The sequence below is a fragment of the Hevea brasiliensis genome, chromosome 6 (genome assembly GCF_030052815.1).
Source record: "Hevea brasiliensis isolate MT/VB/25A 57/8 chromosome 6, ASM3005281v1, whole genome shotgun sequence".
NCBI lineage: Eukaryota > Viridiplantae > Streptophyta > Magnoliopsida > Malpighiales > Euphorbiaceae > Hevea > Hevea brasiliensis.
Window position 1 is genome coordinate 10,258,194 of NC_079498.1, and position 22,307 is coordinate 10,280,500.

General features: G+C 28.0%; 2 protein-coding genes across 2 annotated transcripts; one reads left to right on the forward strand and one right to left on the reverse strand.

The window, feature by feature from the left end:
- Window positions 1-2,295: 2,295 nt before the first annotated feature.
- On the forward strand, window positions 2,296-4,250 carry LOC110651066 (probable 2-oxoglutarate-dependent dioxygenase AOP1). Its single transcript, XM_021806257.2, has 3 exons — window positions 2,296-2,737; window positions 3,335-3,656; window positions 3,787-4,250. Exons 1-3 carry the CDS (start codon window positions 2,364-2,366, stop codon window positions 4,033-4,035), a joined length of 945 nt encoding a protein of 314 aa, XP_021661949.2. The 5' UTR covers window positions 2,296-2,363; the 3' UTR covers window positions 4,036-4,250.
- A 3,676-nt stretch (window positions 4,251-7,926) lies between these two features.
- LOC110651589 (disease resistance protein RUN1) lies at window positions 7,927-14,776 on the reverse strand. Its single transcript, XM_021806967.2, has 5 exons — window positions 14,097-14,776; window positions 12,884-13,973; window positions 12,498-12,797; window positions 11,429-12,409; window positions 7,927-8,694 (listed from the first exon to the last, which is right to left on the reverse strand). Exons 1-5 carry the CDS (start codon window positions 14,582-14,584, stop codon window positions 8,116-8,118), a joined length of 3,438 nt encoding a protein of 1,145 aa, XP_021662659.2. The 5' UTR covers window positions 14,585-14,776; the 3' UTR covers window positions 7,927-8,115.
- Window positions 14,777-22,307: the final 7,531 nt, after the last annotated feature.

Sequence of the window (22,307 nt, forward strand, 5' to 3'; positions counted from 1 at the left end):
AAAAATCTTTATTTTTCATATTTTTAAAGGATCTATATAAAGATATAAATAGATCTATCTTTATAAACATTGGATTCCAAAGTAAATACGTAACTTTGATTAATCATGTTCTACTTCATGAAAAACAAAGCTTTGTTATTATTTTTTTAAAAAAATTTTGTTTTTCATTGATAAAATAACAATATATATGTAGTGGTCCTATTCATATTTTTTACAATTATTTCATTCTTGAAAATAAAAAAGAAAGTGAACTCCAAGTGCATGATTTTATTTCTGGAAAATAAACTGTAGTACATGATTTCAAAGCATTGTCATTCTGCTTCAGGACAAGATTATGACCCCCCAATAATTCCATTCAGAGTAGAGATAACAAGAAAATCAATTTCTTTAGAAGATAAAAGGTGGTCCTCTACATATATATATATATATATATATAACCTAAATTAAAAAAAAAATTTTTTTGACACCTTAAACTTTTAAAACGTTCTATGATATAATTCAATTCCTGTAAAGTGAAATTAAGATATCTTTAAGATTGAACACGAACTTCTAGAATTCAAATGATATCTTAATTTCATTTTTATAAGAGTTGAGATGTGTCATGTGATGTTTTAAAAATTTAAATATCATTGAGAATGTTTTAGTAAAATTTAAGAGTGAACTTATGTATTCAAATACATATGTATACAAAAAATTTTTTAGGGCAAAATCTATTTTCAAGCCTCAAGTTCGTGAGTTCTATGAGACACAATTAAAGAAGCATGAGTCAATAAATATATATATAATAAATTAATTATTTATAATTTATAATTATAATTATAAATAGAGGTGATAAATGAGTTGGATTGAGTATATTCTAATTTAAATCATTTAAATTTAAGTCAAATTATTTCAAATAGTAAGTTAAGCACGCCAGCGTTGTACGTCTGATATCTGGGACCAGATTTTGACCTTTCAAAACAAGATTAGTAGAAGATAACAAAAATATATACACATTAATATTCCTTAATTATTATTATTATTATTATTATAATGTTATGAGAGATAGACTTGGATTTACATTTTGTCATTTTCGTTGATAGCAAAACCAAATATATACGTAATTCATGATGTCATTAACATTAGGGACCTCATGACATGTGCATTCGCATATTAATTAATTAACTAATTACGATTTAAAAAATATTAAATTATTTTTAAAATTATGAGACTTTTAGTAATGGGAATTCAATAAACTATTTTCTTCTTAAGTGTAATTTTAAATGTGAGGGAGCGGTCTACTTCTCACATGGATTAATTATTCTAGAAACATGGTTGATACGGAAAAAAAAATTATTTAAATTTAGAGGATGTTTAGTTTGATTTATGAAAATTAATTTATAATTATAAGTTAATTTAAATTTATGAGCATTAAAATTTATAAGTAGTTATATGTTTAGTTAAAGTACTTATAAGTAATTAGTAAACAGTTAATGTGTTTGGTTAAAAGGAACTTGTAAGTAAATTTATTATTAAAATAATTAAAAAGATATTAAATCAGATTTATAGTAAAATTTTAAGAATTAAACGAGAATAACATAATAAAATATTTGATCAAATTAACTTATAAGTATAAAATTTATAAGTACTAAAATAAAAAATTGATCTCTCTTAGTTTCTTTTTTTAGCCTATAAAAATTTATAAGCTCAATAAATATTATAAATAAATACGTAAATTTATTTTTAAAACTTATGAGTTGATTTGATTAGTTTATAAGAGAAAATAAATATTTTTCAATTTATCATGAATCAAAGATATAAATATGTGAATTCTACTTAATCCTGTCATACATTCTGTGTCTATAAATTTGTATTAGATAGAATATTTTATCAATTAAAATAATACTTCCCTTACAAGATGTCTTTTTTCCATTTTATTAACAATGAACTCAGGATTTAACTCTTACCTTGTGCAATGTGAATAAGCCAATTAAATACTCCATCACTGAATTTCTGTTCCTATTAATTTAATGGCTACACCTTGATCCTGATTTAAAAGATGATGTATCATATGCTAGTATTTGGCACCGATTTCTAACAAAAATTATATTATAAAGTCCTTGAAATTTGATAATATTAATAAGTTTATCTCTATTTTTTAGTGAATAAAAAATACATAAATTAAAAAATATACAACAATTAAGCCTTAATATAAAAATCATAAATTACATTTATTTATTTTTTTTAAGAAAAATGATTAGATCCTTTTGATCTGCCCTTGAAAGTACCCTTCTATAAAATGTGAACAACAGCAACCAAACTCCTGACAAGCTCACACCCCCACACACAACCACAGAGATCTATTCATCTGGGCACCGATCATCATGGGTTCTGAAACAGTGCCTAAAATTCCTCTTGTGAATTTGTCCAATGAAAGCCTGAAGCCTGGTACAAGCTCCTGGCATTCAGCTTGCAAAGATATCAGGCAAGCACTTGAGGAATATGGGTGTTTGGAAGTAGTGTACAATAAGCCTTCTGTTGAATTCCACAACAGAATTCTTGCTGCGCTTGAGGAATTGTTTCAGCTTCCTCAAGAGGTGAAAATGAAAAATGTTAACCCCAAGCCTGCCCATGGCTACATGGGGAAAATCTCCACCTTTCCTATCCATGAAGGCTTGGGGATTGAATATGCAACCAGCGAAGATGAATGTCAAAAATTCACTAGTCTCATGTGGCCAGATGGAAATGGTCATTTCTGGTACTCTATATTATTATTATTATTATTAATTGTTGTTTGACATGGATTTTTTGAGTAACAATCACATTTAGATCTGAAGTATATTTGTATCTATGTTTTATGGTAAACCAAATTCACCCGATAATTTTATTAATTTAATCTGGAAAGTCGCTGTTATTTCTACCAAAAGCAATTGTTAATAGTAGAGACGCACCCTATTTCTTATAATACATTGTAGAACCTCGCATCTCACGTATTGCGAGTGGGCATAGGGGCTTTGCAATGCGCCTTTTTAACATATCGTCCAGAGGACGGTCAGTCCCTAGGGCACCATGTCCAGACATGGTACTGGAATCTTGATTGCTACCCCTTGCCCATATGACCAGTACAATTAACTATAACTAAGTGATATTTGAGCCGTTTTCAATCAGCCTTAAATTCAGTCAGAACTTAAAAATATATAACCTCTTGTAATTTTTTTTATTGATAGATCAAAAAATTTGAAGGGATGAAGATTGCAGGGGTTTGTATCCCAATTTTCTGCAATAGGAGATGACACTTGATTTTTAGAATATTATTATGATGGTTAATCTTGTTAGATTGACTTTGTTTTTGTAGTGAAACCGTTCACTCCTATGCAAAGATGGTGGCTGAACTGCAGCAGCTGCTGGTGGAAATGCTGTGTGAAAGCTATGGCATAGAGAAACACAGTGAGTCTCACATCAAATCCACCACTTACCTTCTGCGTTTGTTGAGGTATAGAAGATCCCAAGCAGAAACTAATCTTGGTTTCAAGGGTCACACCGATAAGAGCTTTGTGTCTATACTTCACCAGAATCATGTTAAGGGTTTGGAGATAAGAACAAAAGATGGAGAGTGGATTTCTTATGAGCCCTCCTCCCATTCCTCTTTTGCAGTCATAGCTGGTGATGTCTGCATGGTAGGTTTCCAAATTAAAAAAACAGATAAGTCTATAGCATGAATGGCCATGTCTTAAATTGAACTAGCTACGGAAATGGATTTAGTTGTTTCAAACATATGATATAAACAAGCATTGGTGGTTGATGTAGGCATGGAGCAATGACAGAATAAAATCCTGTTACCATAGAGTGATCGTGGAAGGTGAAGAAGTTAGATATGCCGTGGGGCTATTTTCATTTCTCACAGGGTTGATAAAGGCACCAGAGGAACTAGTGGATGAGGAACACCCATTACAATACTACCCATTTGAACATCAAGGCCTTCTTGATTTCTATCAGTCAAGCAATTCTCTGAACAAAGGTGATAGCAACATGGTAAAAGCCTTCTGTGGAGTTTAAAATAACAGGCCTCTCACTTTCGTTCTTTGTGTGTGTGTTTCTGTTTTTCAATATCCATGTGTTTAGTTTAGCCTCTTGGATGCATGTATTAATTATATTGCAGAGGCTATAGTGGTTTTCAAATTTGTGGTATTTATTCTCTCTATGAACGATGAGTGAAGAAGAAGACAAAAAAGCTTTGTAATTAAGTCAATTAGAGGTGGTCTGATTGATTTTTCTTTATCTTTAAGGTGTAGGAAGTGAGAATATCTCAAGTTTAAGTCTCCTTATCTACCTATTTGAAGATTATTAATCTTGTAGAAAGAAAGGGAAAGACCTATCTCTGATTGTGTAATCTATCAGTTGTATCTGACCCATTGTGTCTTCGTTAAATATAAAAAAAGATGAAATTATTAAGTGAGCTAAGAGTACCACCTCATCAAGCTGGGGTGGTGCTCCAACCCAACTACACAAAATCACATTAGCAATCTTATTAATTAATAAAAAATTAACAAAATAAATGCTATTATCATTCTGTCAACTTTTAGCCTTTTCAAGTCTTCACCTTCTGTATTTGTCAGTTTTTTCCTCATCCTCTCAACTCTCATTTCCAAGAAATACTAATATGAAAACAAATCTACCATACCTAATCAATTCTTTCTATTTCATAAAAAATAATTGGACAGGATTCATTCCGAAAGTTAGCCCTATAGAGCTCATGATTTTGTTGACAGTGAATTGCCCACCACATAACAAAATGAAAGGACAAAGGAAAAAGGAAAATAGTTTACATAGTAATATTTGAAAGAATTGGGATGACAGCCTAATATTATATACCTTAAATGCAAAAGGGGTAATGTTCATCGTTATTTTTGAAAAGGGAAATTAAAGAAAAAAAATTGCTCTATTCATGAAATTTAGAAATTGGCAGTGTCATACTTTTTTAGCTTTAGACTTGATAGAGTTTGTTCTCTGAATTTTTTTTTTCTTTTAGTTTCATCTAAAATGAGGCAACAACAAAGAGATAACATCAAATCACGATTTATTTTTTTAAAAAGAATCCTTAATTACGGTTGATATCTGCTAATCGATATTGTTACATTTAATAACTATTTATGTTAAATTTATTCAGTTTTTATTTTAAAAAATAAAATTACTATTGTGATTTTGTGTGATTGGTTTGGAGCACCTCCTCAGCTTGGTGAGATGGTACTCCTGACTCACGTAATAATTTGTCAAAAGAAGGCTTTGTAATTAAATTCATATGGAATTAAGATCCCAATTCTTATCTAAATTGAGCAAAGGCATGAGCTTGAATCAACCTCTAATAGTTAATTAAAATCATCCAGATTACCGATAGAATCTTCACAATGCCGGTTCTGATTTAGGTTTTAATCTTGATTTTTTCTTTCAATCTAGTTTCATATGATTTTGATCAAATTTAACAGTTCAGGTTTTTTTTTAAATTAAAAAATTTAATTTTAATCTATAATTGAATTGACTAGTTCTGTCACAATTCAAATTAACCACGATTTTAACTAATTTCAATTTAATTTTAGTCCCCTATAAATTGATTTAATTTTGATTTGATTGAAAAACTAAATTGATCATGACTAGACCTACACAACACTTCCCCAAATAAAAAGAGAAAAACTATTTCTTAGTATAATATATTTTTCATTAATTAGAAGGGAATATATTTAACATAATATATGTAAAAGTTTAAAATAAACTTCACCCCATTTTATGAGAAACACCAAAGCATTTACAAAATATAATTTGAGTAAACTTATAATTGATTAACATCCAAAGCAAAAACAGACAATTATTGGTTCTTTTGTGCGAGATGAAAGGATTATTACTTCTATGAGACAGATAAAATTAGTAAATTTATCTTCTTCATATGCACAGTCAAATTTATTATTTTTGTTATTTATAAATAATTAGAAACTAATTTTAATTAGAAGGGAGGGTTAAACAACGTAATTCAACCACCAGAATCATTAATTAGATTTGTTAAATTAATTTTTAACAGCAACTCCAACATTCTCAAAAAGCTACACAACTTTTCCGTAAATCCAATTGGTCAAGCTCATCCCATTGCCAAGTGCTCGACAGAAAATGGGCCGAATGAGATTGTCTTCAATGGCCTAATTTGCAATGCAAGACACATCTTCCAATAGGAAAGTACCTACCTTGCAAGTTCAGGCCCAACTCCGAAGAACGCAACTCATTAAGCGATCTCTTATGGGCTTCCATGCTTGACCAGTTTCGTGATTTGACTTTAAATATTGATCTTTAATTATTATGTTATTAGTCAAACTTTCGTGCTAAAAATTATATTAATAAATATTTGAACAAAGATATTATATATGTTATATTTTAATAAATATATATTATTAAAATTGTCTGTAAAGTGACAAAAAATATAAATATTTCTATTAAATGAGAAATTTAGTATTTTTATTATGTACTTTATTAACTCTCCTTTTAAAAGAAGTGATACAAAAATTTCACCTTTAAAGATTTTTAGTATAGAAAAAAAAGATTAGCGATAAATATTAAAAAATTATTTTCTTAAAAAAGTTTTGAGAAAGCAATAAATTTATGATGATGCCAATGAATAATTTAAAGATTATAAAAAATACTATTATACAGTTTAAAAAAAATCTTGACCATTAAAAATTATATCAAAAGGTTTGAATACACCTACTTATTTTTTTTTTCCGCATATATTATAAATTTTATTATCTACTTTATTTTTTTTTTATTTTCACTAAAAAATAAATTTTTTTTTTCCTCATAAGAGTTTATCTTTGTTTCAATCTTGATATAGATATATATATATATATATATTAAAAATTACAAAATAAAAAATAGTCACTTACAATGAATATAATAATTAAGATGGTTATATTTCCAATGTCATAATTAATAATTATATATAAATATTAAAAAATCTCAATTGATTTAATTAAAATAAAGAAAAATAGAAAAAATAAGAAAAATTAAAAATTTTGTAAAAAATAGAAAAATAAAATGCTAAATAATTAGAGAGAGTCACTTTCTCCTTGCTTTAGCTTTAATATATATATATATATATATATATATATATATATATATATTACTAAAAGTTATTTTCTCACTAAAATATCAATTATATAATTTATAAGTGCACACGTAGCACAGATATTTGACTGGCATAAAATAAAATTGTAACCTTGTGTTTAATTAGTATAATGCAACAAAGCTATATGGGAATTAAAATTATATTGAATTTTTCATTACTTTCTTTAATTACACAATAAAAATATAATATAATATAATAAAATAATAATTATATTAAAAAATTAATTATATTTTAATGAATATAATGATGATTATGCACAAAAATATATAATCATAATTATTTATTTTGTAATTTATTTAAGTTATATTTAATAGCATCTAATAAAATGTATAATGAAACGATTAACATAGTGTAATGTTATATATAAATATATATATATATATATATATATATATATATATATATATATATATATATATATAAATATATATACACCAATGAGTTCTCAACATCCTTTAAGTCTTTTGTGATCTCTAAATAAAGAGTGTAATTAAGATCCTTGCTCGTTCGTATTGATTTGTTGATATCAAAGCAATATTATAATTATAAATATATTGAAAATGAGTTGAATTATTATCTTTTTATAGATATAATTGACCGATCTCTGTTGAACAAAAAATAAATAAGTTTCAAACAATATGATTGCTTTAAGATTTCTTGCATTAAAAAACTTGTTTAAAAAAATATTTCTGAATCAGTCAATAATTGATAGCCTTGTTTCAATATTTGTTAATTAGAGCATTAATTGTTAATATTTAAGGAAAATTACAAGTGTCATATAATTTCTTGCAATTGAAAGAAAAAAGAAATAATGATTTAAAATTAGTTCTATAATACAATTAAATCAATAAAAGAAAAGTGATGTAATGTAGAATAATTTATCATGAAGTGATCATTGCAAAGTTTTTTATTTTATGTTGTTCATTGGCCTTTCCACATGTGTGTGTATATATATATATATATATATTACTCTATTCAGGACATTGTATCATGCAGAAATTCATATAATCCTCCAAATATGATGACCAGATAGTTTCAGAATCTTCAAGTTGTTGCCTCTCTTTCAATCCTTGAAATAAGACATCATCATCATCATTATTGTCATCTTCCGAGTTATGATCAAATATTAGATGGATTCCACACTTGAGTATGACCTCGCTGATATATGATGCATCATCATCATCATCGGTCTTAGCATAGAATTGAAACGACGCCTTGCGGAATTTCTTGGAATCAGAAGTAATGGTGGAATTCCAAAGGGAGATGTCATTTATATTGACCAATGTACTATCGCAACAATAAATGAGGATATCTCCAGACTCAGCTATGAAGTGGCATTCGCATAAAATACGACTGAAATTACATGAATGATTAGCTTTGGGTGCGACTAAAGCACAAAAAGCGATCTTGATGAAGTTGGTAGCATGGGGTGCTGTGAGAGAGAATGACAATGAAGATCCATTATCATTTTTGTACATCATCCATTCTGGCACTTCACTTCGCGGGATGCATAGCTCATCTTTCCAACATAACTCTATCATTGCAACAACCTATTAAAAAAAATTCACTTTTATAGAAATGTAGTTTGGTGTGGTCTAATTTAGGATATCTTTTGAAAACCAAATAAAAGAAAAACTAAATCAAATAATATCATTTATATATATAAAAAAGCCGAATCATATCAAATTAAAAGTTTATTTGATTTCATTGTAGTTGGAAGTTCATAGTCAACGTTGAGTCTCAAATATTAGTGGTTGGTAACCCGACATATAGATAGGGGTATAAATAAACTAAGCTACTTGTAAACTGTTCAAGACTCGACACTATAAAAATTCAGCTTTTTTTTTCAATAAGTCAAGTTTAAGTCTTAACTTTATTTTTAGGTTCATTTAATAAACAAGTCGAACTTGAACTCATTAGTATTTAGCTCGTTAAGACTCACAAACTGATTTATTGAACAGGCTTATCAAGCTCTTTTATAAACTTATATATTGGCTCGTTTATAGGTCATGGGAAGGCTTGTTTGCAGGCTCTAGTGATAAGGCTCATTTATAGGGTCATGAAAAAGCTTGTTTATAAGCTCGTTAAATAGACTCATGAGCCGACTCATTTAGAAAAATATTTATATTAATTATTGTCTTCCATAATGTTGTAAATATATTTATTTTATTCATGACTTTTCTAAAAAATAATATATTATTAAATGTTATTTAAATGTATAATATAATCAATATATAAAATGTATTTATAAAATATAATTAAAGTTAATTTTTATTTGAGAAACAAAATTTAAATATTCATAATAAATACTAATTAATTTTCAATATATATTTAAATTATAACAATATATTCAAATCATTTTATACATATAAATTTTAATTAAGGGAAAATGATAATTTAGTTTTTGAGGTTTGACATAACTTATAATTTAGTCGCTATATTTTCAATACCAAATAATTTAGTTCTTGAGTTTTGACAAAAACCTACAATCTAGTCTCGTAATTAAAAGTTTATATTTAAAAATTATAATAAATATATTATTTTTCCTAAAATTAAATTTCCTATAAAGATTTTTCTAGAGTTGTTTTGCAATTTTTCTTAACTTTTCCATATATGTCTTTTAGAATTTAATAGTTGAAATTTTTATATCTTAAAATTAAATTAAAAAAAAAATTCTTACACCTAATAAGCAAAGATTCGGTTGGATTGAGTTTATGGGTCACAACTTAGCTTGCAAGATCTCTCCTTAGAGCTTCAATTTTTGCATTTCTAGTGCTATGGGTTAGTTTGGAATGGGCTAATTAATAGCTGAGGTAGGTCCCCACTCGATTGTAATCTGTGACCACTCTCATTTTTATATCCTAGAAAATTTATAGAGTTAAGGGCATTTTGATCATTTTTGTTATGATTAATAGTAAATTGGACAGAGGGACTAAGTTTTAGGTTTTACCAAATATCAAGGGTTAAATTACTTAACTTTGAAAATATAAGGACTAAGTTGTAGATTTTACTAAATCATACGGACTTAATTGTAATTCACCTTTGAATTAAAAAATGAACAATTACAAAGTTATTTAAAACCATTTTATGCATATTAAATAACTAAATAAATCAAAACTATGTAATTTTGGTGGTAACGGGAATTGAAATATTAACCCAACTATCTCTCTTCCTTTTTCTCTTTAAATTTTGAACTTTTAAAAGATTATATTTCAAAATTGAAAATAATCTATCCAACTATTATTATTACTATCTACCTCTCTCCCTCTCCCCGTTTCTCATTCTCTCCAAATTTTAAATTTTTAAAAGATTATATTTCAAGTTTAACGATAAACTACCAACCATTACTTTCTCTGTCTCATGACTATTTCTCTCTAAATATTAAAACTTAAAAAGATTAAGATTAAGTTTAACGCTTACTTATCGAGCCACTATTATTACTCTCTCTTTTGAAAGTTTAAAAATCACTTTTTCTTTTCTCTCAACCTTTAACTTTAAAAGATAGTTCGCCTATCCCATAAAAGTTAAATTATATATACACCCCATTTAACTGTTTAAATCCCATGCCAAATCTGCTAAGAATATGAGAATATCCAACCCATCTATTTTTTAACACAATCTATATTGAGTTGTAACCCCAAGAATAATATCAGGGGGCCTTACCTCCTAAATTTGAACAAAATTTATGGTGCTCTATTGCTATATGTGCATATCAATTAAATTGTTAAGATGTATGCATGGATTGTTCTCATAACTTTATGGTGCTGTTGTGCTTTGGGTTGTATATGAGACTTCAATTAAGGCTGAGGAAACAAAAAAGATAAGCTTATTCTTCTGACAGGGTGATTTTATGAATTTAATTATCTTTTTCATTCACGTCATTATTCTAAATTTGAGTTTCTTTTGTATTGAACGAATATTTGTGTATCCATATTTTTGCTCATCTCTAGACAATATTACTTGTTGAGAGATTATTAAATGCATCTAGTGTACATACACCCTCTCTCTGAAAATATGGGTTCCACTTTCCTATAATTAAAAAAAAAAACTATTTTATTATATTTAAGAGAATACTATTTTTTAATGTTTCACGGCATATACAATAATTGACCTTAACTGTATAATACTATATTTTTGCTGATCCTCCATAGTTTTTGGTATTTTATTTTCAAATTTAGAGGGTAAATCAAACTAAATTCATAAAATTAATTTGATTTTATTTTTTGGATTCATAATCTAAATCAAATAATGCACTTATGTAACAATAGAGGGAAAGAGAAATACCTTTTCGTCCAGATATTGTTCCTCTGGTAGTCTCATGCATTGAAGTTTCAGCAGTGGACAAAACATTAATAAACTGCATGCCCTCTGATCCAAATTAATGCACTTGCTTAGATCCAAATCCCAAAAGGAAGTCATATATCGTAGTATGAATGAGCTCGATATAAACCTCAGCGATGTGCAGTTTTGTGCTTCTAACCATTTTAGAGATGATGGAAGCTCTGGCAAAAATTGAAGGCTCTTGCAATCTCTTAAAACAAGTTTTGTCAACTTAGAACATTGCTTGATGCTGGCAGGTATGCTTCTGAAATTATTTTTACTTAAATTTACATTTGTCAGTGACCCTAAAGAGCCAAGATTACTGGGAATTTCTGATATACCACAACCCTCGAGAAAAAGCACCGAAATGGCCAAACCAGTGAAAGGACGCAATATCAAATTCAAACGTTCACATCCATCACAGTCCAAGTAATTCAATTCCTTCAACTGATTAATTGAAGATGGCAGTTTTCTTATACCACTTCTAGTTGCTATCAGGTTCTTCAGAGATTCCAAGTCCCCCAAGTTCTCTGGCAATCCATGGAGATTTACACAATATTCGATGTTTAGACATTTTAGAGATTTCAGATTGCATATGCTGTTTGGAAGACTCGCTAGCTTTTTGCATCCGTCGAGATAAAGATATTCAAGGCATCTCAATTCCCCTAAGCTACTTGGCAGACGAGCTAGTTTTGAGCAACCATTGAAAGAAAGACTTACAAGATTCGTCAAATAAATGCAGCTTGGAAAATGGCAGCGTTTTCTGCGGTCTCTAAGATCTAGATTTGTAATCTTGCTGTCATACTTAGTAGACGAAGAAACTTCAATCAAACTTGTACAGCCTCTCAAAAATGTAACCTCAAGTTCTGGGAATTTTGACAGGTCTGGAATTTTTATCAGTTGTTCCGAGTAGCTGAGGTCCATAAATTTCAACTTTTCAAGATCCTGTAATGAAAAAGAAAAGGTTTAGAACAAGTTTTAATATCCTCAAGTTTCTACAGATAATTTCACAAAGAATCATGCTCAAGCATACCGGAGCATCTTTCTTCCAAAGTTGTTTGAGTTGGCTACTCTGCATGTGCAACTCAACAAGATTCTCGGGGCAAAATTTCGAGGGCAAGGATTTCAAAGGGTATTGATCCCAGTAGAGAAACCTCAGCTCATTTGGAAGATATTTCAGGCCTTTAGGAAGATGTAACTTGATTTCCTCAGGGCAAGGATTGAAAAATTTGAGCAATCTAAGATTATTCAATTTCTCAAAGGCAGAAGGGCATAGTTCCATGTTTTCAATTTTGGACAAGTCCAGTAATATGGTTTCAACTCTTCTAGCGCCCTGATAAAGAAAATTATATAAACAAAATGAGCATAAAAAAAAAAAAAAAAACTCAAATATGAAAAAAAATCAAAGCATTTTCTTACTTTATTTATTGCCAGTACTTCACGTATATCCTTGGCATTCCACAACCTGCTACGCTTTCTAGGCTCTTTTTCCTCGCAAACAATATCCTTACCCATTTGTTGTAGTAAGTCATGCATCTGCAACCTCTCCATGAAAATAGTTACTAGAGACTTATCAAGCAGACTACGGATTCCACTTTCTGCATAAAAACCACAGCAGTCTAATATATTTTTTACGCGCTCTTTTTCTTCCCCTTTAAAAAAACATGCAATATCGAGAAATATACTCTTTTCGTTATCATCTAGGCCATCATAACTTCTTCTCAGAATGCCTAGAATTTTCTTATTGGGAGTACTTTCAAGTTTTTTCAACTCACTTTCCCATTCTGTCACATCTTTACCATAAAGGCTGCAGCCTAAAACCTTAAGGGCTAATGGAAGTCCATGAGTATGACTTACCACTTTTTCTGAGAGTTGTTCCATGAATCCATCTGTGGGATGAGTTTGTTTGAAGGCATGCAAGCTAAAGAGTTGAAGAGATTCATGAAACATTAAAATCTCAACCTCATAAATATAATCTGCAATTTTAAGCACTTGTTTATCTCTGCTTGTTACAATGATTCTACTTCCTGGACCATACAAATTCCGCCCTCCTACTAAGTCTGTTAGGTGCAAGTAATCATCCACATTATCAAGAACAATAACAACTCTTCTATTTTGAAGGCTTCTTTTAATAAAAGGATGCAATGTGTCTGGTGTGCTTACATAAAAATTTTCTCCCCCTAATATTTTGTCATGGATTTCACTTCGTAATTGAAATGGACTGCGCTTTTCTAACTCTTCTCGAACATTTGCAATAAAGCATTGACCCTCAAATTTGCTCGCAATTCTATTAAATACTTTGTCAGCAATAGTTGTCTTACCAATACCTGGCATTCCCCAAATTCCTACCATACGCACATCTTCTGATCCAAGACATAAAAATGATTCAACTTTCTTGACACGAGAACCAATTCCAACAAAGCCATCTTCATCATAAACACTTGGAAACATGTGATTTAATTTCTTGCCAACGTCATTGACAATTTCCTCAATTAGTTTAGATTCAGGCCTGATCACATATAAAGAAATTCCAAAAGAACCACAAAGAAATAAATAAGTATAAGCAATTGAAATTAAGACAAAAAAAAATCAATAATACGAGTAAAAAGGACATTGAAAATAAGTCACTTACTTGATATTTTTTGAATTCCATCCTGAAATATTGGCCGTTCCCGTCAAAGCACGGCTCCAGCTCTCCACCTTTTCTTTGAATTTTTCCTTATGTTGAGCAAGTGCATCCCCAAATCTTCCTGTCAACTCTTGAACATCGGTGGGATCTACTTGGTAAAAAACTGGTAATACTATTTGTCCTTTAGTTTCCTGGCATTCAAGAATCTTCACAAGCTCATCCAAACACCATGGAGAAAAGGCATAGTCTTCTGAGAAAATGACTATGGAAACCAGTGAGTTTTCAATTGTTTTCAAGAGGGCTGGTGAGATCTCTTCTCCTCTGTCAAGGTTTTCATCCTTGAAGGTACAGATTTGTTTTCGATTCAAAGCTTCGTACAGATGACTGACAAAGCCTTCTCGGGTATCTGCACCTCTAAAACTTATAAACGCATCATAATTCTTGCATTGAGGATTGATAGAAGAAGAAGAAGAGGAGGAACAAGAAGCCATAATATGTGGTAACTGATGAAAAAATGGCTTAGAATTTTTTGAAATGAAAAACTTGAGGAAGGATAAGCAAAGACCAAGACTTTTGCTTAGCTCATTACCATAAATATTGAGTGCGAAATGTGGCTGTGCATGTGGCGAAGACTGAAGACTTTGGGTCTCCTCCCCTTTCTCTGAAGATACAGGCTGTCTGATGGTAAAGACTTGGTTCTTCTCCACTCTCTTTCGAGATAATTTAATACTTTGTACTATTGATTTTGAAAATATTAAAATTTTAAAAATTAAATATTTAATATTAAAATTTAATTTTTATAAATAAATAGAATATACACACAGAGAAAAAAAAATCAAATTAACTATAGAGAAAATTATAAATATTATAGTTTTATTTAACAATTAATAAAAAAATTAATTAAAATACATAATAAATTTAATATTATTAAATTTAAGTTATAAAATTTTTCTAATTTAATTTTAATTTTGATTTTGATCTAATTCAAAAATTGAAAAATTTTAAATTTGTTATTTTTTTAAAAGAAAATATATGATTTAAAATAAATTAACCAATCAATTTCAATCTAATTCAAAATTTAATTTAATCAATCAAATTTGCTATTTTTTAAAAAAGAGAATATATGATTTAAATAGTTTTTCTAATTTATTTTAAGCCTACTTTGCTTTTTTCCTTTCCGTATGTCCGTTGGAAACTTTCCTTGCAATTTCATAATGTGGAATATTTTGATTTCATAATTATGCGAAATACAATCTTTCCATAGGTTCGTTTTGCGATATTAATTATTTTAATAATTATTAATTATTTTATTAATTATTAATTATTAAATATTATTTATTAGTGATTAATTATTTATATAGTAAATTTAAAATAAAAATATTTAGTAAAAATAATCATTGAATTAGTCATTAAATATAAAAATAATAATATTATTTTTTTGACCTTAATTAAAATATTTTTTTAATTTTAAATAACTAAAAAAGTAATATTTTATAAATTATTTTTTTAACCTCTAAGTATTATAGATCAAAATATTAAACAGTAGCTTAAACTGTTGCCAACATTGCCTACTTAGCTTTAGCTTCTTTTCTTTTCAACTGTCTAGTAGAAACTTTCCTTGTAATTTCATAGTGTGTAATAATTTGGTTCCATAATTATGCAAAATCTTGTCTTCCACATTGCTTTCTCCTTTCCAACTGTCCACTGGGAACTGTCCTTGTAATTTCATAATTTTCAATTTTCAATTGTCCTGTGGGAACCTTCCTTGTAATTTCACAGTTTGAAGGGTAAGTTTTATAGTTTGTCCTTAAACTTTGCCTCTCATTTCATTTCTATCCCTTAATTCTAATTTATTTTAAAAAAATTTTTAAATATTAATTTTATTTCATAAAAAAATTCCTGAAATATATAATAGCAGAATTTCAAATTAAAAAAAATTCATCTAAGCTATAATATTATATCTGCAAATGTAGTTTTTCAATACTTTCCCGTGAATGGTAAATCTTACTATTTTTTTTTTTAGGAAATAGGTTATTGCAATGGTATTGTTATTTTTATGATAGGTCAAAATGGTGATTAAAATAATCAATATTAAATCTATAAATGTAGTTTTTTAACATTTTCTCATAAAGGGTAAATCCTAATTTTTTTTAGAAAACAGGTTATTGCGATAGCATTGTTATTTTTATGATAGATCCAAATGATGATTAAAATAATTAATATTTTCTAAATGTCAGAGAAAAAGAGATGAAAAGTTGATTTTATTTTTTTTAACCTGTAAACCTGTTATAATAGGTCAGAGGAATTTTTGTGAAATAAAATTAAGTTTAAAGATTTTTTAATAATAAATTAAAGTTAAGGAATAAAAGTGAAATATAAGATAAAATTCAGAGACTGGCTATAAAAATTAGCCCAGTGTAAAATAGTTTGTTTCCATAATTATATAAAATGCAACCTTCTTTTGTTAAATTTTGAGAACATTTTTTACAAGGAAAATATAATTAAGTTCTCTCTCTCAATGTCCAGTACTGAAAGCCTCCTTATGATTATTGTGTTTGGTTAATATTGTGCAATATGAATAAATTAAAAAAATCATTATATTATGATATTATTAATTTGATTAATGCAATTTTATCTGTAAAATTTAACTACAATTAATAAAAAAATATATACAAAATTATTTTAATTTCATAATTTTAAATGTATTTTATGACACTGCACATATTTAATTGGTCTATAAATTATAAATATGGATATATACATTTTAGCAAAATTATTCTTAATAATTTAAGACGAGATGCACATAACACACTTTAATAAAAAAAATATATTTATTATATTTTAAAATAATATATGTATATGTTATATTTTAAATTTAAAAATAATATGTATGATTATTTTAAAATAAAATTTATTAACTATTTAAATATAAAATTTGAAAAGTGGGTGACTATAACTTATTTGATTTTAAAATTAAAGATATTAAATTGTTGATTATCAATTAGAACCTTCATTCTGATTTAGGTTTCAATCTTGATTTCAATTCAATCCTGTTTGATCTGATTTTGATCAAATTTAACTCTTCAGATTTTTTTCAATTTTCAATTTTTTAAATAATAAATTTTAATTTTGATATGGAATCGAACTAGCTGATTGCCTCACCATTCCAATAAACCATGATTTTGATCAATTTCAGTTTAATTTTAGTCCAATATAAATTGATTTAAATTCAATTTGATTCAAAAGCTAAATCGATCTCTGATCAGGCCTAAATTTAATGACTCTCCATCACCTTCCTAAATAAAATGAGAAAAATTATTTATTAATATAATATATTTTTCATTAATTCGAAGTGAATATATTTAATCAATCTAATTTTATCAATTATGATTTTATTTCAATTCTATATTGAATGATCTGATTTTCATGGACTTTAATAATTTTTTAGATACGTCCTTTTGACAATTAGTTTGCAAATATAAACTAAAATAATTTATGGTACATTAAAAATTTATTTAGGAGACTAACGCAAAGATTTCATCATAAATAAAGTGGAAGCAATTGCTAAATAGGCATATGCGCTGCCCTGTAGATTTCTTAGTGCTGACAAAGACAAAGCCACTAACTGTGCTTGGCTGCCTCAATATTTACAAGTCAATCAAGGAACAGATGTTTTAGACAAAGCTGCTCACTGTGTTGGTTAAAATTGTGCAACATGAATAAATTAAAAAATTACTATATTATGACATTATTTAATTTGATCATTCTAATTTTATCCGTAAAGTTTAACTACAAATTAATAAAAAAAATTTACAAAATTATTTTAACTTCATAATTTAAATGTATTTTATAACACAGGCGGTTTTGATTTGTAATCAATGTTTTTAATTCAGTGAGGGTATGAGCTTGAATCGACTTCTAACTGTGAATTAAAACTGTATAGATTATGAATCAAAACGTTAGCGATGCCAAATCTGATTTAGGTTTTAATCTCGATTTCAGTTCAATTTGATTTTGATCAAATATAATAATCAAGATTTTTTTTTTAATTTTCCATTTTTAAAATAAAAAAATTTAATTTTGATCTAAAATCAAACTGGCTGGTTCCGTCACAGTTCAAATCAACTATGATTTTTACCAATTTCAATTTAATTTTAGTCCAATATAAATTAATTTAATTTCAATTTAATTCAAAAGTTAACTGATCTCTAACTAGACCTAAATTTAATTATCTCTCCGCTACCTCCCTAAATAAAAAGAGAATAACTATTTCTTAATACAATAATTTTTTCATTAATTCGAAGAGAATATATTTAACACAAGATATGTAAAGTTTAAAATAAAAATTCAACCCATTTTATGAGAGGCACCAAAGCATTTACAAAATATAATTTGAGTACAAAATATAATTTGAATAAATTGAAAATTGATTAACATCCAAAGCAAAAAAAGATAATTATTGGTTCTTTTGTAATAGATGAAAGGATTATTATGTGTATGAGACAAACCAAATTAGTAAATTTATCTACTTCATATGCAAAGTCAATTTTGCTTTTTTTTTTTGTTCTTGATGAATAATTCGAAACTAATTTTAATTAGAAGGGAGGGTTAAACATTTAAGCACCAGAATCATTAAATTTGTTTTGTAAGTCTCTTATATTATCGTTATTAATTTCTTTGCTTCATATTTTATAGTCGAAGTCTCATTCCCCCAAAAAACAAAAATCTCAATTGATAAAAGTTGGGCTCTAATATCAGTTTCTTACAGAAATGATCGCCCTTAAAATTTTATATTAAGTGAGAAATTAAAATAACAAAAATAAATAATATAAGAACACACATGAATATTACTAGATCAAAATATTAAACACTATTTTGAAGCTGTTGCTGAAAATGGCGTACGTGCTTAGCTTTCGCTTCTTTTCTTTTCCAACTGTCCAATAGCAACTTTCCTTGTAATTTCATAGTGTGGAATAATTTGGTTCCAAAATTATGTACACCGCTGTCTTCCACTTTGCTTTCTCCTTTCCAACTGCCCATTGGGAACTGTCCTTATAATTTCATAATTTCCAGCTGTAACACTCCAAATTTTGAAATAATATTAGCAGAGTTATTAGAAATTGAAGAATTAATTTTATAGAAGTTTTAGGGAGAAAGTTAAATTTGGAAATCGAATTTATAAGTGAAAATTTAAAGTTTTGGGTGTAAAATAAATTTTTGGAAAGATTAAGGACCAAAATGAAATTTGTCTAAAAAAAAAGGAACAGATGATTGTATCCACGTGATTTCTCTGGCAGATTATAAAAAAAAAAATAAATAGAACAAAGTAGAAGAAGAATCGGGAAAGAGAAGAGGAAAGAGAAAAAGAGAAGAACAAGAAGAAGGAAGGGAAGAAGGTGACAGGATTTTTTGGGTCTGGCAGGTGATGGTGAATGCCGGCAAGGGGAAGAGAGGTTATGTGACTTGGAAAGCGAAATATTAGAGAGAGAAAAGGAAAAATAAGGTGAATAAGAGCAGAAGTACGGGTTGATCAGGGGCAGCAACTCTTTCATTTGTTCTAGTGAGTTTGGTAAATCTTTCATGTTGATTTTTTTGATATTTTTAAGATCTGTATGTGTAGAAGTTATGATTAAAATTTGATAATTTTTCAATGGTTGGATTTGGAGAAATAAATTGTTGAACATAGGCTATTTGGATTTGGAATTGTGAATTTGGGCTACCAAAATTTGAGGTAATTAAATAGAGGGTGTTTGGTTCACCTGTTGGGTGCAGCTGATAGCTGATAGACACCTAAAAAGGTGAACTAGAGTATTTGATAAATTAAAAAAAATAAAACTAATAGCTGATGAGTATTTGAACTAGTTATCAAATATATTTAACAGTTAAACAAAATAGACCCATAATTAAAATGCTCAAAAAATTATGAAATTTGGTAAAGATGATCTTTGGGATGCTGAAACTATTATGTTAAAATTTGGTGAATTTTGGACTTGTGATTTATGATATATAAATTATTTTATATGAGTTGTCTAAGCAAGAATCATTTCTGAAAAATTCAGAATTTTTAGATAGATATTTTGATATCTCATGATGTAAAGATATTTTGATGTTAAAATTTTTATTGATGTTGTATTTGGTGGTTAAAATTTAGAATTTATCTGATAATTAGAATATTATATATAAATTTGAATGTACAAACTGTCAAATTTGGTATTAAGGATTGAGTTAAATTGAACAAGTTATTGTGATAGAACTAAAATTATCTTGAGATAGGATATGAAGTTCGTTGAATTATTAAGTGATTGTGAAATATTTTTGAGGAATAAATGTGATTGTGAAATATTTTTGAGGAATAAATATATATGTTTAGTTAGATTTTTGGTGTTATAAATATATTGTAGAATATTTTGATTGAGATTTGGTATGAGGTGTTGAAAATAATATTTATGCGGAGATATAAGTTGAAAATCTGAATATATTGATATAATTATTAAATTGTGGAATTGAGTTTGTGACAAGAAGTTTATCTCAAATTTAAGAGAGAATGCTGTCAAATTTTTCATTAGAAATTTAATATGGAATTGAAGTTTATGAATAAATCTGATTATAATTATATCATGATATTTTTTCGGAGGAGTTTTTGAGATTGTGGTTTTAATTGGACGGAAAGGTGGTATTTGTAAGTTGGTACCTAACAGTCAGGTGAGTGATATTTACAATATATAGAATGAATTTGCTTCTTAGTTAATCCTTGCTCTTTTGAAAGTTGTGATTTGTTTTCATATCGTTATTGTATTTTGATTATTAATTCCTCATTATGAATTAATTTGATTCTAAGAAATATTTGCTCATTCATATTCCATGCATACTAGCAGAATTAGAAAGAGTTAGAGATAAAAGGAAAATGGTAAATAGATGTTGAGGTTAGTAGCAAGTTATGAACAAATAGTAGTTAATTTACTAGTGATGAATTAATATCTTAGAATTACAAGAGGTATTATGGGATTATAGTTTAGTATAATGACTTTTAGCTACTTTAGGTACCAATGATTTGATTTAGCAAAATTATGTTATTAGAGTTTTTGAGTTTGATAGTCTATGGTTTTAATAACCAAGATATGCCTTTGTATCATTATAAGATATTGAGTAATATTTAACATATTTGCTCCTGCTAGAGGGATGCCAACAATTTAATTATTGCAGTAGGAAAGAGCTGCCCATAGAGAGTTGAAGCCGCCACTACAAGGTTAATGTAGCATAAATATGATTTTGATATCTATTTTGATACTTTGGCATATCTTTGAATGTTAAGAGCTAATTATCAATATTTTTACATATGTGAGGAATTATTGGAGACTAGAAAGAGTTTAATTTGAGATTGGTATGGAGATTTTGGATTTTATCATTGCATAGCATGCATATTGAAATTGATTATCCACTTTATTCAGCTTGTTCTAAAAATTTTATTATTGAATTTATTCATTTAGCTTCTTGTTCTCTAATTTTTTCTATTGCATGATTTGTATTGTAAATGCCAACAAACTTAGCTTTTCCCTAGAAGCTCACCCCTTCTAACTCACCAATTTTGTGGGTGATATAAGATGAACGTTGGTTGATTATCTATTTGATGGTTTTAGAGATCTGATTGGCTAGACTCCACAGTCTTGGTAAGTAAAGGAAGGATAAGCTATCAGTAGAGAGTCAGGGTGTTACAACCACACATGGGGTTTAGCATTTATGCAAATAACTATGAGCATTCCAGGAGGAACAGACCCATTTCACCTTAAAGGACACATACACAAGGAGCAATAGATCCATAGCCTACTGATCAAGGTGGAGTAGCTACAGTAACAGCTGGTAATAGTGGAGCAGTAGATCAGGGCGAATCATCTCTGTCGTCTGATGACCTATATGATACTTTGGCTTGCTTGGAGGTACAATTTGTTTAGATAGAGGATTGGCAGATTCAAATGGAGGACAGATAGCTTCAGATACTGGATACACAGATGCGTATGGAGGAGCATATGGTTCAGATATTATCTCTTTTGTAGCATATGTCCACCATGTTCCCTCCATCTGCTCCACCCCCCTCTAATCCATGATATTATTATTTTTTTTTACTATGATACTTTTGTCTATATATTAGCTTTGTATTATTTTTCCTTTTGGTTTTTATTTTTCTTTGATGATGCCAAAAGGGGGAGATATTTTAGC

Bases quoted from the DNA above. Each gene is read 5' to 3' on its own strand.
- LOC110651589 (XM_021806967.2), bottom strand. From the start codon at position 14,584: ATGGCTTCTTGTTCCTCCTCTTCTTCTTCTTCTATCAATCCTCAATGC. The intron at 13,974-14,096 runs GTAAGTGACTTA...ATATGTGATCAG, and splicing joins TGGAATTCAAAAAATATCAA to GCCTGAATCTAAACTAATTG. The intron at 12,410-12,497 runs GTATGCTTGAGC...TTTTCATTACAG, and splicing joins TTTGGAAGAAAGATGCTCCG to GATCTTGAAAAGTTGAAATT.
- LOC110651066 (XM_021806257.2), top strand. From the start codon at position 2,364: ATGGGTTCTGAAACAGTGCCTAAAATTCCTCTTGTGAATTTGTCCAAT. The intron at 2,738-3,334 runs GTACTCTATATT...TTGTTTTTGTAG, and splicing joins GATGGAAATGGTCATTTCTG to TGAAACCGTTCACTCCTATG. The intron at 3,657-3,786 runs GTAGGTTTCCAA...TGGTTGATGTAG, and splicing joins TAGCTGGTGATGTCTGCATG to GCATGGAGCAATGACAGAAT.